Source organism: Pelodiscus sinensis, chromosome 4, assembly GCF_049634645.1.
Source record: "Pelodiscus sinensis isolate JC-2024 chromosome 4, ASM4963464v1, whole genome shotgun sequence".
NCBI lineage: Eukaryota > Metazoa > Chordata > Testudines > Trionychidae > Pelodiscus > Pelodiscus sinensis.
The window spans coordinates 31,392,445-31,408,009 of record NC_134714.1 but is presented as its reverse complement, the minus strand read 5'-3'; the positions used below and the strand labels follow the sequence as shown (position 1 = coordinate 31,408,009).

General features: G+C 43.1%; 1 protein-coding gene across 3 annotated transcripts in view; it reads right to left on the bottom strand.

The window, feature by feature from the left end:
* Positions 1 to 343: 343 nt before the first annotated feature.
* The window catches only part of PPP4R3A (protein phosphatase 4 regulatory subunit 3A), a 97,640-nt gene continuing 82,418 nt past the window's right edge, over positions 344 to 15,565 (bottom strand). For 2 of the 3 annotated variants that reach the window (XM_006135507.4, XM_025190961.2), the window contains 4 exons: positions 14,055 to 14,197; positions 9,032 to 9,222; positions 8,371 to 8,597; positions 344 to 1,623 (listed from right to left, as the gene is read on the bottom strand). In XM_006135507.4, the coding sequence (XP_006135569.1) occupies positions 1,510 to 1,623; positions 8,371 to 8,597; positions 9,032 to 9,222; positions 14,055 to 14,197 (675 nt within the window). In that variant the 3' untranslated portion in view covers positions 344 to 1,509. Of the gene's footprint in view, positions 1,624 to 1,976; positions 2,044 to 8,370; positions 8,598 to 9,031; positions 9,223 to 14,054; positions 14,198 to 15,565 lie in introns of all 3 variants that reach the window. The other variant, XM_025190962.2, reaches the window with a different exon arrangement.

Below are 15,565 nucleotides of genomic sequence, written 5' to 3'. Positions count from 1 at the left end.
TTGGAAAAGAATGAAACTAATTTCTAACTAACAAAACACTTATTGCTTTGCTACCTATTGAAAGTACATCTCTCTACTTTATAAAGTCTACATTTGAAAAAGAAACTAAGGAAGTAGTATGAAACATTTAGTTTAACTTAAGAATTGAGAGTAAGTAAGTTTTGGAAAACAGATATGGTCACTGAGTTGCACTAAAAGTTTAATGTCTGTTTTCCAGTCAGGTATCAGAAGACTTATCAATACATGGTATTATAGTAAATGAATAATCCTGGAGCCATCTTTATAAACAACTCTAAAACTGGTATTCCAAAGGGAATCAGAGGTTTAAAAAATACCACTAATGCAGATTTTCCTTCACCTTTAATTATCTCTTTTTTTTATTTTCATAAGTCAAATGTGTCAATATATTGATACTCCTAAATCATCATCCATCATCCATTTTGATTCATAAGTATACCTTTACTGTTTCCAGTTATGATATTTCAAAATCTCTTTGGAATACTAATTTCATCTTAATAGGTTTCTTCAACTTTTTTTTTTAACTCCACCCTATTTCCCTGAATCGTTGCTCAAGACAGTTGCTGATGTAAAGTTTAATATAAAATATTTTGTCACAAAATAGTATTGCTTTTGTATGCACATTGTGGCAAGAATTATTTTTTTCAATAAAAACTATACCATCTTCCATAAAATCCTACACATATTAAGATTTGTGATGCAGAACAAAATTACACAGGGTGAAACAGGTACCAGCACAACAGTGAGATTATATTACATCAAAAATTTTTAATGGTCCCAAATATATACTCAACAACTAAGCATACACTCAGGGGGCAAAATAAAATAAAATAAAATAAAATTATGACACAAAAGTGACCACATCTAGAATTCCACTCAATCTTTAATCAAGAAGGGACAGACCAATCCCCCACCTCCAAAAAATTCTGCAGTTTAAAGGGCAAAAGGGAACAGATAAAAAAAGAGGAAATTTTATATTCAGGCCTTCCCCCATAGAGGTTTTTAAAACCTGTTGCAGCTTGACTAAAATGTTCAAAATGTATGATTTCAAAGGCAGGTCTCTTTATACAAAGAAACTGCTGGCATTCTTAGTGAAGAATTATAGCAAGACAGCCTTTTCTTCAAAAGTCTCATACATTGTCCAAGAAAGCATATTCTGATTGTAGCAACTGACCAGCCAATCCAGAGTTCCATGAACAAAACTCCTGCCCTGTTGGCTTTTTATGTTTCCATTTCCTTCCCTGAGAAAAGGGCAATGTGTGGTCCAAGTTGGAGAGCTCAAAGGCGTAAGTCTTCCCCCAAATGTAATATTTTCCCCTTCTTCTGCTCCTTTGAATTGGCACTTGATTAGCAGAAATCAATTTGTAAAGGCTGATCTGTGTCTCACACAGTATTTTCACAAAAGATTGCTGCTTTGTTGTGTGTTATTTTTAAATTTGAAAAATTAGTAGGTTTTCTTTTTTCCCCAACTGGAATTGATGTTCGTTGCCATTATGACGACTCAAGTTTTGCTTTCTTTGACAAAGGTAGAGTTTCTTCCTTATCTTCATCTTCATCATCCTCTTCATCATCATCAGGATAATCTACAAGCCCCACTAAGCCTCCCTGTGAAAAAAATGTAAACAAGTCATACACAAAAATGAACCAGATACTGTTCAATGTCAAAAGATATCAGAAAATATTATAAGCACAAGAATACTGATAAGTATGAAGTTTTGTATAAAAATATACTCCAACATGCACAAAAGTAATGTCTTTTGCAAGTACTGATTATGATAAGTCCAAACAAACAAAAACAAACAAACAAACAAAGGGGTTGGGGTGGGGAGGAGGGTTATACCCCTCCAAACAATCCTACCTGAAGGGATAATTTGTGTGGAAATTAAAGAAAATGAAAACTACTTAGTAAGCATTTGTCATTGCAGCTCTATCTGTACAAAGATGGAAATTTCCTTTACCTAAGATAGTTGACTGGACTGCAGCAATGAGCGATCTGGCAGAACTTCAGAGACAATATGGAACATCCTTCAAATTGAATTATCAATTAGGATAATTTTATAATATGGTCTCTTTTCACTAATGCTAATTCACTAAGTAGCAACAGTAATTTTAAATATGTTTATTATATGCAAAGTAGCTACATTATATGATGTGAAGGTTACAAAATGTAAACGATTTTAGGAAATTCAAAAAAGTATATCTGGCAACATTAACTTATCTACACTGTATATGCTGACCAAAACATTCTAATTTATATGCCTATGGTTAGGCATCTACATCCATGTTTAGGCACCTAAATAAGTGATGATCTTAGGAGGCAGTAAACACCCACAATGCCCATTTATTACAATATTTTTTAATTTCTGGAATGTATTCAACACCTGACTACCAAGAGTTGTGGCTAAGCAAGTACTTCTGAAGATCAAGTCACTCATTTAGGTGCCTAACTTTAGACACCCAAATTAGAATATTTTGGCCACTGTATGCGGGGGTATAAATGCACCAAGTATATTGTACATTATACACAAACAACATAGGGTAGTATTTTAGACAGCATAACACTATATCTATATAGAATATGAGCTAATAAATGCTGCTAGAAAATCTAATTGCAATGTTATTTCTAATGGGCTCATATATGAACAATTATAGCAATTTTAGAGCAAAACATTCAGAATCCACATATATATTATTGTATATATTTAATTAGGAGGATGACACCTTACACAAAAAGACCACTATTGTCCTGTTTTAATAGATAACCCAACAAATTGTACAACAACAGTGTAAATACAAGATTTTCCTAGTACAGGCAGTCCCCAGGTTACGTACAAGATAGGGACTAAAGGTTTGTTCTTAAGTTGAATTTGTATGTAAGGGTACGTACGTCTACACTACAGCGCTAATTCGAACTAAGCTAATTCGAACTAACAGGTCTAGAACTAAAAACTAGTTTGAATTAGCATTTTGCTAATTCGAACTAGCAAGTCCACATTGAGTGGACTCTGAACAGGGCTTAAGGATGGCTGGAAGCAGTGCTGGCAGGGCATCAGAGGAGGACTTAGAGCGTGGAGATGCTGTCTCAGGCTAGCCGAGGGCTGCGCTTAAAGGGTCCCGACCCCCACCCCGGACACACAGTTCTAAGGGGTGCCCCGCTTGCAAAGAAGTTCTGGCTTGGATTGCCCGGAGTACCCACACTGGGCACATCACACCACTCGGCCATCAGCCCGGCTGCACTTGCCGCAGGCTGCCATCTGGGGAGAGGGGGTATTTGGGGGGCTGCAGGAGAGCTTCCACCCCCAGAAGCCCGCAGAGCCAGCCCAGTCCTCCCCATCGGGGGTTCATACCCCATTCCTCCCTTACCTCCTTCCACTTACCCTTCCCTAGCCCCCATTCCTGATGTACAAAATAAAGATAACGTTTCTTCCAACATTGACTCTGTCTTTATTGAACAAAACTGGGGGGAGACTGGGAAAAGGAGGTGGGAGAGGGGAAGAGAAAGGCTGGGAGAAGGGAGGGCAACTAACATGATCAGGGGTTGGGAACAGGTCCCAGATGAAGAAAGGCTACAGAGACTGGGACTGTTCAGCTTAGAAAAGAGGAGACGGAGGGGGGACAGGATAGAGGTCTCTAAAAGCAGGGGTTGGGTAGAGACGGTGCATTCAGAAAAGTTCTTCCTGAGTTCCCATAAAGAAGGACTAGAGGACACCAAAGGAAAGGAATGGGTAGCAGGCTTCAAACTAGTATGAGAAAGTTGTTGTTCTTGACAAAGCAAATAGTTAACCTGCGGAACTCCTTGCTGCAGGAGGCTGTGAAGGCTACAACTAGAACAGAGTTTAAAGGGAAGTGAGATCAAGTCATGGAGGTTGGGTCCATGGAGTGGTCTTAGCCAGGGGGTAGGAGTGGTGTCCCTGCCCAAAGTTTGTGGAAGGCTGGAGAGGGATGGCACGAGACAAATGGCTTGGTCACTGTCTTCGGTCCATCCCCTCCAGGGTCCCTAGGGTTGGCCGCTGTCAGCAGACAGGCTACTGGGCTAGATGGACCTTTGGTCTGACCCAGGACGGCCATTGTAAGCTCAGGGCTCAGGGTCGGGGGTCTCAGTGGACCCCCTTGATTTTCATGCACACCTGCTCCTGGGTGGCCAGGCTGGCAGCTCTCCTGCCCTAGCCGGCCACTTTCCTGTGCCTAGTGCGGAGATCGTGGACAAGGTCCACGATGTCTGCACTAGCCCAGGAAGGTGCCCGCCTCTTGCGGTCCAGGGCAAGCTCCTGGGAGCCGCCAGCCTGGTCCCGGGAAGAGAGGGTGGGCTGGGGGACATCGGGTGGGTGGCTCTGTGCTGTGCCAGGTGCAGGGTCTGCTGGCTGGGTGCTGGCAGGCTTGCACCTGGCACGGGCACCGTAGCCAGCCTGTGCCCCTTTAAGGGGTCCGGGGCTGGGAGGGGGGCATAGAGTTTCCCTGGTGTTGGCCAGAGTGGACACCAGGGAAACCTGGGGAGGGCTAGCCTCCCACTAGTTCGAATTAAGGGGCTACACACCCCTTAATTCGAACTAGCTAGTTCGAACTAGGCTTAATCCTCGTAAAATGAGGTTTACCTAGTTCGAACTAAGCGCTCCACTAGTTCGATTCAAATTCGAACTAGCGGAGCGCTAGTGTAGCGCCTATTAAAGTTAGTTCGAACTAACGTCCGTTAGTTCGAACTAACTTTGTAGTGTAGACATACCCTAAGTCGGAACTGGCTCCAGATTCAGCCGCTGCTGAAACTGATCAGCGGCTGCCTACAGGAAGCCCTAGGCAGAGTTGCTCTGCCCCCGGCTTCCTGGAATCAGCCGCTGATCAGTTTCAACAGCGGCTGAATCTGGACTCCTGGGACAGAACAGCTGGGGCGCTGCCAGGTAGGTCCCCACAGGACCAACCCGGAAGCACCCCAGCTGCTCTACCCCAGGCGTCCCGCAACAAAAGCCCCCTCCACCCCCAGCAGACCAGGGAGACCCGAGCAAAGCAGCGGAGGTGCAGAGGTCCCGCCGCCTCTGTGGCTTTGCTCCTGTCTCCCTGCTGTGCTGAGGGGGAGTCCTCCTCCCCCAGCACAGCAGGAAGACCCGAGCAAAGCCGCACAGGCGGCGGACCCCAGAGCAAAGCCGCACAGGCGGCGGAGTCCCCCGCCTCTGTGGCTTTGCTCCTGTCTCCCTGCTGTGCATTAGCTGTGCACAGCAGGGAGACAGGAGCAAAGCCGCAGAGGCGGGGGACCCCGCCGCCTGTGCAGCTTTTCTCCGGGGCAAAGGAGCAAAGCCGCGTGGGCAGCAGGATCCCGCCGCCTGTGTGGCTTTGCTCAGGTCTCCCTGCTGTGCTGGGGAGTTCCCCCCAGCACACCAGGGAGACCCGGAGCAGCTTTTCTCGCCCCGGAGGACGCGGTGGCGGGACTGCTGCGCTCTGGGCGGTCCCGCCGCCCGCGAGCTCTGGGGCGAAAAAAGCCCCGTTTGTAAGTGCGGATCCGACATAAGTCGGGTCCGCGTAAGTCGGGGACTGCCTGTACTATGGACCAGCTGACATTTACCACAGTCTAACAATTCAACATGCAAAACTATACCTACAGCTAGATTGATTGCTTGGGAGGTCTGACATGGAGGAAGAGGGATTGTAAGAGGAGTTTCCTACATGTAAGAGGAGTTTCCTGTCATTCTAGAACAGAAAAGCTTCCTCTGTTGCAACATCCCACACTCTCATATTCCTCTGCATGGTGATTTATGATTGCACTGGGGTAGAGTTCCTCCCATATTTATGTTTTAGTGGGATTCCCTCTGTCCTGAAGAACACCTAATATAAGGATCATCATAAAAAGATGTCGGAGCTCTAACTCTGCTTTGCTGCTAGGATGAGCAGCAAGGCTACCACAAGCTGGTGAGGGTACAAAAACCTCCACAGGACAGGGAATTTCCTGGAGACCAAGCTAAATTATATGAATGCCTGACCTATTGCTCCTTCCACTGGTGGGACAAATCTGCCACCTACAGAAGAATCTGAAGTACACATTTCTACGGGAATCTCACATTAGTTCTCTTCCCAACCAGGCTTTTCTCTTGCAGGTGTGCTAGGAATGGTAGAAGAAAACTTTTACTAAGAGAACAAAAATGAGATATGGAGGTGAAGAAAAAGCAGCCAGGCTTTTAAAAATGAAGTGGTCTCATTTCCAGGTTTTTGGGAGAAAAAAAGATTACAGAAAGATCCAAGCGACTTTTCAAAAATGGAAGAATTCAGTACTAGTGTAGGTTTTCTTAGCAGTTTTATGTTACCATGAAATTCTAGTCTCTATACGTGAAAACCAAGCTCAATAATACACAACTACTGTTAAATATAATTTTAGGACAAAATATAATTAAATACATTTACAAATACAGTGCTGGAGTTTTAATATGCTCCTTTTCTCTGATAATCCTTTTTAATACATTTTTTATTTTAGTGTTCCCCACCTGAAAACAGCCAAGTGAAAAAAAGCCAAATTTCTTCCCAAGCAAGATTTAATAATCACGTGTTGTGGCATACAGCAACTGTCTCCAAGAGCATATGGCCACAGCTAATAAAATAGCTGTAGGATTCTTGATACCGCTATAAGAATTGCTACTAGGGACATATGGTGGTGTGCAGCAAAATTAGGAAATAGTTCCATTAACTCTTTCAACAGCAAATTATTTTTACCCATCCAGTTTCCCTATGGAATCAAAACCCCACTTCTTCCCCCAACTAGCGTGGCTAGGGGCACTATCAGGGCTGGGGGTCCCCAGCACAGGTCCACATACCCTGGGAGCGGCAGGAGAAGCTGAATAACATGACCTCAGCTCACTCTGCTCCCCCAGTCACACCACTCTGGTTCCCACCAGTAGTGCAGGGGTCGTCCTGTCCCTCCACTGAGCGATGCACTGGGCAAGTGGAATGAGCTAGGGCCATGTTGTTCTGCTTCCCGTGCCACTGCGGGTGAGTGTAGGGGGAGGGAGAAAAAGGACCCCTACTGCGGGTGTCAGCAACTGCCCCGCTTCCCACCTAGCCTCCAAGCCACCCAGAGGCTCTGTCCCTGCTGACTGCCTCCTCACCCCGCTTGCTGAGTGGGGGGGGGGGGGGGGGGGCGGGCAGAGGAGGGCCCCCTTTACATCCCTACCTCACATGTTGCCTCTGAAGTGGAGAATATATACAATAAATACTTTGTATTTTTTTGTTTTAATTGTGAACAAGTTTGTTCATGAAAACTGATTTAAATACTCCTTTTGTTTATATTAGGTCAAAGCTCTTCCAAAGTACTAGAGACCAGGAAAATGTGCAAAGGATTCTACAAGGGATGTTAAATTTAATCAACTGATCAACTAGTAGATGGATTTTCCATTGGCTAGTCATTAGTCGATAAGCGGGGGAGCCACAGAGGGGTTAGCTCCCGACCCTGAGAGCTAACCCCACTGCGGCTCTGCCTTTTAAATGTATTAAGAGACAGCAGGCTCTTAATACATTTAAAAGGCTGAAGCACAGCGGGGGACCCGACGTGAGCCAGGCCAGATGATTCCCGGCTCGCGCCAGGTCCTCCTGCTGCACTCCAACCTTAAATGTAAAAAAAGGCTGGAGTGCAACAGGGGGACCACCAGGCGCGAGCCACGAAGGCCATGTCCCCGCTACCGCCAGCTTCCCGCAGAAACTGTGTTGGGGGGAGGTGGGGGAACCAGCTTTTAAGCCGGTTCCCCCACCCTGAAGCACCGGCTCCTGCTCCCATCCTTAGACTCTACCACAATGAACTAGGGATGTGAATGACTAGTTGACTATCCAATAAGCATTTGCTTATTGGAAACTCGACACACTAGTCGACTAGTTTCTCCCCCACCCCGCACTTTGTTGCCTATCAGAAAGAGTCCGGGGGTGGGGGCGGGGGAGGAGAAGGTGCTTTCAAAGTGTCAGCACCACGTGGAGCCTGGGGCCATACCCTGGGCTCCACATGGCACTGCCACTTTGAAATGCTGCGTGCAGCCTGGGGCTGTGTGGAACCTGAGGTCAGCGGGGGACCTTGGGCTCCATGCAGCCTTGCCGCTTTGAAATACTGTGAGGAGCCCGGGGCTAGTAGGGGACTGCTTGAGTCCCCCGCTGACCCTGTGCTCCTAATAGTGCTTTGGCTTTTGAAAGCGGAGGTGCCCTTATAGACTAATTGAATAGTCGATGCAAATTGCATCAACTAGCCAATTAATCTAAATTTAACATCCCTACGATGAACTCATGCTTAAACTACTGTAAATAACTTAGATTTATGTAAGTGATCAGAATGGCTCTAAATTTGCTGCAGCTACAACAAGAACAAAAATTTGACCAATTGAAGTTGAAAAATACCTTGGTAGTAATAGCTGCCATCTGAGATGTGCTTTTAGAAACTGATCCGGGTGATCCTGGTGACCCTGGAGATCCTGGCGATCCTGGAGAGCCAGACAAGTTACTTGCAGATGACTGGCTGGTAAGGTTAGTTTTTGTACCACTGGAGAAGGAAAGTTTGAAACTTGGGCTCTGACGACCAGAAAGATTAGTTTTTAGAAGAACCTCCTTTTCTTCACTCTCTTTCACTGTAGAAAGAAATATACTTTTGAGTGGATACATTTATTGACAGAAGTCATTGGGAGGAGTTATAAAATGTTTATTATTTTGCTACAGAAGTTGCATCTCTAACTTCACTTGTATCTTGATGGAAGGAGAAAAATGAATATACTTTTGCTATTTGCTGAATGTACAAACCAAACCAACTAGATATAAATTAAGCAAACAGTGCATTGACAACTTAATTATAAAGCTATGAACATTTTTTTCATTTCAGTGCTTTAAAAAGATGCAGCAAATTCATTAAGAACATGATTTTTGCAGTTTTATGCCTTTAAAATAGTTCAAAATAAACATGGTTTGAATTTAGTTGCATGTATCAAATTCTAAAACAATAAAGTTTTATATGAAAATACCCTTCATTTAAACAAGATACATGACCATTCCCCTTCCTGTCACTTACATTTTTTCCTTTCCATGAATTTACTGATAGGGTCCATAATGTCATCTTCATTTTTAGTTTTGTCAGAGGGGGGCACAACTGCTTCACCATCCTCCATATCATCTTCATCACTATTAAACCACATTTCCTCCTCATCCTCTAGGGTTCTTGCATCTCTCCGGTATCTATGGTTTCTCAAGATGCTACGCATGCTGTGGAACAAACAGTTTTTAAGGCTTGTGAGATACAAGTATCACTTAAGTTTACATAAATATTGGAATAAGCCAGGATGGCATAACTTTATAGACAAAAATATTGTCAAAAAGATCAGTATTTTATTTTTTTTAAAAAGTCATCCTGCAACTTGTATCTTTATTTACTTTACATGGACTACATAAAGCAATGCAACAAATGAAAAGGTTGTAGCGTAGAAAAGTAAAACCTTACTAATAAGCGCATTCACACACACTTCACCACTCTCTCCAAAGGGACTGTAAATCTTAATAAGAATAGCCTTTATATTTTTAAACAAAATTATTAACAGTACTAGTAAATTATGGAGTATTGTCAGAATATCAATCTATAATCGCTAAAATAAACAAAGGACATTTTAAAACTATGACTCATGTCTTCTTATAGTGCAATTACACTGACAGATGAAAATATTATATTAATAGAACAAGGTGTCATTGTCAACTCAATTTTATTATGAATCTGACAATATATATATATTTTTAAAATCCAGTTTCTCAAGTCAGGCAATCACAAAAGATTCTCATCTTTCACTTAAAAAAAAAAAGTTTTTACTCTAAAGTGCAGAGAAAAATCTTTTAAAATGTGAAACCTACACCAAATCAGGAGGCCAATAAGAATCCAAAACATTTTGTTTTCAACAACTCATGTCCAGTGTTCCAAGTTTTTCTATCTTTGGGCAGGCTGAATTTTTTTGGGGTGGGTTAAAATTTGCAACACCAATATTGAGGCAGTATATAGATGTGCACCACCAATACAAATAAAACACACACACACACACACACACACACACACACACACGTAAAAAGCAGTACATACATGTGGAATATATTAAAACAAAAGATTGTTAACAAGGAGCAATTCTTGCAATATTTAATATGAAATAAAATAAAAAGAAAATTAACACTACCCTTGGAGTGCATGTATCTTTATCCTTTCTAACAATTCAAGATAGTAAACATGCCAAAATGCATATTATCCACACATAGCTCAGTTTTAAGATGCTAAACAAATCTGTGAGGCAAATGCTATTTCTAGTTGAAACGATAGCTAATACAATATTTACTGACACTAGAAAGGAGAGTAAAAGGCATTCATTAAGGCTTATACAGTTTCTCTGGGGAATGTTTAGGATCCATGCTGTAAAAACAGATAAAGTTCTCCTGGTTTGAAACTTTCACCTTGTGTGTCACAAACTCAAAGACTGAGAGGGGTAGCTGTGTCAGTCTGTAACTGAAAAAATCTTAAACAACCAATGGTCCTGCAGCACCTTAGAGGCAAGAAAACTCAAAGATTAGAAGCCCCAGAACAAATTAACACATGGCTTCAGGTTTGTAGTAAGGATGTTGAGGATTAGTCGACTATCCAATAAGCAAATGCAAATCATATAAAGGCAGCAAAGAGGGTGGGGGGGAGGGACAGGAAGAATATTGGGCTCCACGCATTGCGGCCGCTTCAAAAGGCTGTGGCTGCATTTCAATGGGGCAGCACTGCACAGCTGATCCTCATATCTGTGTGGCACTGCCCCATGGCGCAGTCTCGCATTTCAAAGTGGCAGTGCTGCGTGGAGCCCGGTGCCAGCTAGGGACTCCTGCGGCATTTCTGTGGAATCCGGATTCAGCTGGGGCAGACACCGCACGGCATTTCAAAGCGCACAGAGCCCGGGGTCAGCTGGGGAGTCCTCAGCTGATCCCGCATTCTGCAGAAATGCTGTGTGGAGTCTGAGGTCAACTGGGGAGTCCCCAGCTGATCCCAGGTTCCAGAAAATGCTGCGTGCAGCCCAGTGTCAGCTGGGAAATCTTCAGCTAACTCTGGGCTCCGCATGGCATTTCAAAGTGGCAGTGCATCATGGAGCCCAGGGTCAGCAGGGGAGTCCCTCACTCACCCTTGGCTCCATGAGGGCGCTTCCCCACAAGAGCCTTCGCTGGGGACTTTTGTACATTTCAAAGCTGACAGGCCACGTGCAACCTGGGGCCAGCGGGAAGTCTTGCTGACTCTGGGCTCCATGTGGGTGCTTCCGCTTTGAAATGTGGAAGAGCCCGCAAGGGCTGTTGTGCATTTCAAAGGGTAAGCGCCCTCGTGGAGCCTGGAGTCAGCGGGACTTCCCGCTGGCCCTGAACTGCATGTGCAGTTCCGCATTCCTCCTTGAAATGTACAAACGCCCCAATGTTGGCTCTTGTGCATTTCAAAGGAGGAATGTGGAAGTGCCTATCGATTAGTTGATGGAAATTCCATTGAATACCTGACTAGTAAATCACTTGTTAGTTAGCATCCTTAGTTTGTAGACAGATGCATGTTCCAAAGAGCTTGCAAATAAAGTGTCATCTTAGAAAACAACTAGCATCACACTTAGTACTTGCTATTTCTGACTCACAAGAACCAGAAACTCTATCACATAGCAAACATCTGGCCGTAATGAAACAAAATATACCATATAGTAATTTAACAAGATTTAAAAAAAAAAATCATGAAGATCAGTTTTAGATGTCTGCAACACTCCAAAAAAATTCTGTTAAATTTTTTTTTCTATCTTGTCTTAAGCCATTAACACCTATGTAAACTTTGTTTGAAATGTAATCATGCAAATATCCTCCTGGCCCGCACACATACCATGCAGCCTGTTCTCCCTCTCCCCCCTACATCCCAGCCAGCCAGAGGACTGCAGCAAGCCAATCAAGGACACTCCTTCCTCCACCTCACTGCACAGATGCCAGCACCCACCCCCCTCCCTCTTTCCCCCACCTACCTCAGAGTCAGCCCCTTATATCTCCCCCTTCCCAGGAGGCTTGAGTGCTCTGAGTTTCTGCTTCTCTCTCTTCGTACAGACAGGACTCTCCAAACTCCCCTCCCCTCTGACTCCTCCTCAGCCAATTACTCCCTTCCCTTTCTCCTCCTCCCCCATCACTCCTACCAGCCACTTATTCTCTCATCTCCTTTCTTTACCTGCTCTGGGAGCTGCTCAAGTTTCAAGCACAGAACAGCTCTGTTTAGGTGCTGCTTAGCAAGATGCCCCACCGGTCAGCTGAGCTCCCTGCCTGCACAGGAGCTTTCAACTACAGAGCAGATCTCAGAAAATAGCTGAGACACCTCACAGGTGTGTAGCTTACAGAAGTTAGCTCATGTCTTTGGTGGCTTGACTCACTAGATTTGAACACTTCCAATGGGCAATACTGTGGTCTTCTCTATCAACCAAAGTATTTCATGTACTAAACTGGGTAATCAAATCTTTGGAATTTTTGCATGCTTCATTTAGGGCTTGGCTTATGAGGCTATAAAGGAATGTAAATGAGAGCAAGACACTCTCCCATGCTGCCTCCGAGTGGGAAGCTTGCCTCCGTATTCACTACAAACACAGGAGGAGAAAAGTTGAGCCAACTGTTTCTCTCTGGGCCATAATTCTTTCCTGGTGCTGCTCTCAGGCAGAACAACTGTGCGCTATCCCCTATCACTTGCTAAATGTAAAGGACAATCTAGCTCTTAAGTGTTCTGTTTTTCTCCCAACTGAATAGGAAAGAAAAATTTCTTCTGTGTTGGGCTATTTCCATAAAGGGGCAAAGAGAGATTTTTGTTTATATTTTTAACAAAGGGCAATGCATTTCTAAATCAGATTAAATCAATAAATTAAGTAGAGACTATGTGGTGCCTTTAAAACTGGGAATAACTGTTCAGACAAACAGACACAAGCTCAGCACACTGTTTCTTTCAGGCAACAAGCAAGCAAGCACGCATGCATCCCCCCCCCCCATCCCGCACTTATGCGAAGGACTTCCTATTTTTCCTGGCACAACCAAACCCTGACCTTAGTCAAAGTTAGGATCAGAGAAGCAAGAGAAAGGACCCTGGCTGGCCAGGAAGTGGAGGCAGAGAGAAAAGCCCCCCCCCCGCCACTTAAGTCCCTTCACATGCCTCGCCTTCTGCCCTGAGTCCCTCAACCCCTCACCCTGAATCCTACAACCCTCCATCCCCAGGCCCTGCCCTGACTTCTGCATCCCTACCCCCCACTCTGCTAGTCTCCTTCCCTGAAGGACCTGGGCAGCAATGGGTAAGTCTTTTAGTGCTAATATAAAAGCTCTAGAGTTTGCATTTTCATATACTGAAATGCCAATTTACTAGGCATTGGATACTAACAATTCAGATTAATAATATTTAACGCAATGTATAAGTAATAACTCAGACTCTCAATCTGAAATATAAGCATTAATGTACAAGCAATAAAAACTGTGTATTGTACCGTGTTTTTATTGTATAAGCAATAAAAATCATGATAGTTCTATTAAAAAAATCTGTCATTTTAAAACAGATATGCTGTAATCCTGATTCTTTGCTGACATGATAGCTGTTTTCAAATATCTAAAAGGGTGTTACTGAACCAAAAATGGTTTATATATATATGATTTAAGAAAAAAAAGTCAGTGATAATCCAGAATAAAATAATCTTTAAAATACTTTTGAGAATCTTATTTTTTAGAGAATGAGCTTCAAATATTTTTAGCTCCAGTTAGGATAATTTAAGTTAGAATAGAGAAATCCTCTGCATTTATTATACTCTTCCACACACTTAAATTTAGATGCAGACTTAAGACATATCTGTTGAACCCTGGCTAGGTGTTTGAGCAACACAGATCTGGAAATCACACTGTCAACCACATCTGTTCAGCAAGACCTGAGCTGCAAACAGCGAAGGATCTGAATTATTAATGGCTCCTGATGGGGAACAGAAATACACATGACTGTATCCTAAAAGACAATTTAGCACCAAAGTATTAATGAATAGATTTACATAGACATTTACCTGTCAAGTTTGGGATTATCTTGTCTTTCCCTTTGTTGTTCAAATCGTAGTTTCAATCCTTTAAATGTTTGCACATAATCTACATCTTCCAGTGCTTTCCAGTAATTCTCTATTACATGAGCTGTTAATGATTTTATATCTTCCTATAGGAAAAGTACAATAAAAACCAACATGACTTTAATTCAAGACGACAAATTTATTTTCATAGAATCATAGAATACTAGAACTGGAAGGGACCTCAAGAGGTCATCAAGTCCAGTCCCCTGCCCTCACAGCAGGACCAAGCACTCTCTAGATCATCCCTGATAGATATCTATCCAACCTGCTCTTAAATATCTCCAGTGATGGAGATTCCACAACTTTCCTAGGCAATTTATTCCAGTGTTTAACCGCCTTGACAGTTAGGAAGTTTTTCCTTATGTCCAACCTAAGCCTTCGTTGCTGCAATTTAAGCCCATTGCTTATTGTCTAATCCTCAAAGGCCAAGAATAATTTTTCTTCCTCAAAGGCCAAGGAGAATTTTTCTTCCTCATTACATCCTTTTAGATATTTGAAAACAGCTATCATGTCCCCTTTCAGTCTTCTCTTTTCCAAACTAAATGAGCCAAATTCTTTTCAATCTTCCTTCATATCTCATGTTTTCTAGACCTATATCATTTTTGTTGCTCTTCTCTGGACCTTCTCCAATTTATCTACACCTTTCTTGAAATGTGGTGCCCAGAACTGGACACAATACTCCAACTGTGGCCTAATCATAATGGAGTAGAGCAGAAGAATGACTTCTTGTGTCTTGCTCACAACACTCCTGTAATGCATCCCAGAATCTTATTTTTCGACAAATGTCACACTGTTGACTCATGTTTAACTTTTATAGTCCATTCTGATCCCTAGAGCCTTTCTGCAGTACTCCCCTTCTAGACAGTTGCTTTCCATTCTGTGCATGAAACTCATTGTTCCTTAAAATACTTTGCATTTGTCCTTATTGAACTTCATCCTATTTACCTCAGACTATTTCTCCAGATCATTCTGAATTATGACCCTATCTTCCTAAGCACTTGTCACCTCTTCCAGCTTGGTATATCTGCCAACTAAATAAGCATACTCTTCACGCTAACATCTAAATCGTTGATGAAGATATTGAACAGAACTGGTCCCAAAACAGACCGCTACAGAAAGTCCCCACTGGGGACTCTTGTACATTTCAAAGTTGGCCGCCGCTTCACCCATCTCCTCCCACAGAGCTAGAGCTGGGGGGAACTGGCTTTTAAGCCGGCTCCTCCCAGCACCCCCAGTTGACTAGTCGATTAGTCACTTGCATCCCTACCTTATTAGTAGCCCATCAGGGTTGTATTTCCCTAATTTATTGATAAGAAGGTCATGCGAGACCGTATGAAATGTTTTACTGAAGTCTAGGCATACAATATCCACTGCTTCTCCTTTATCCACAAAAGTTGTTATCCTATCAAAGAAAGTTATTAGATTGGTTTGACATTTGTTCTTGACAAATCCAT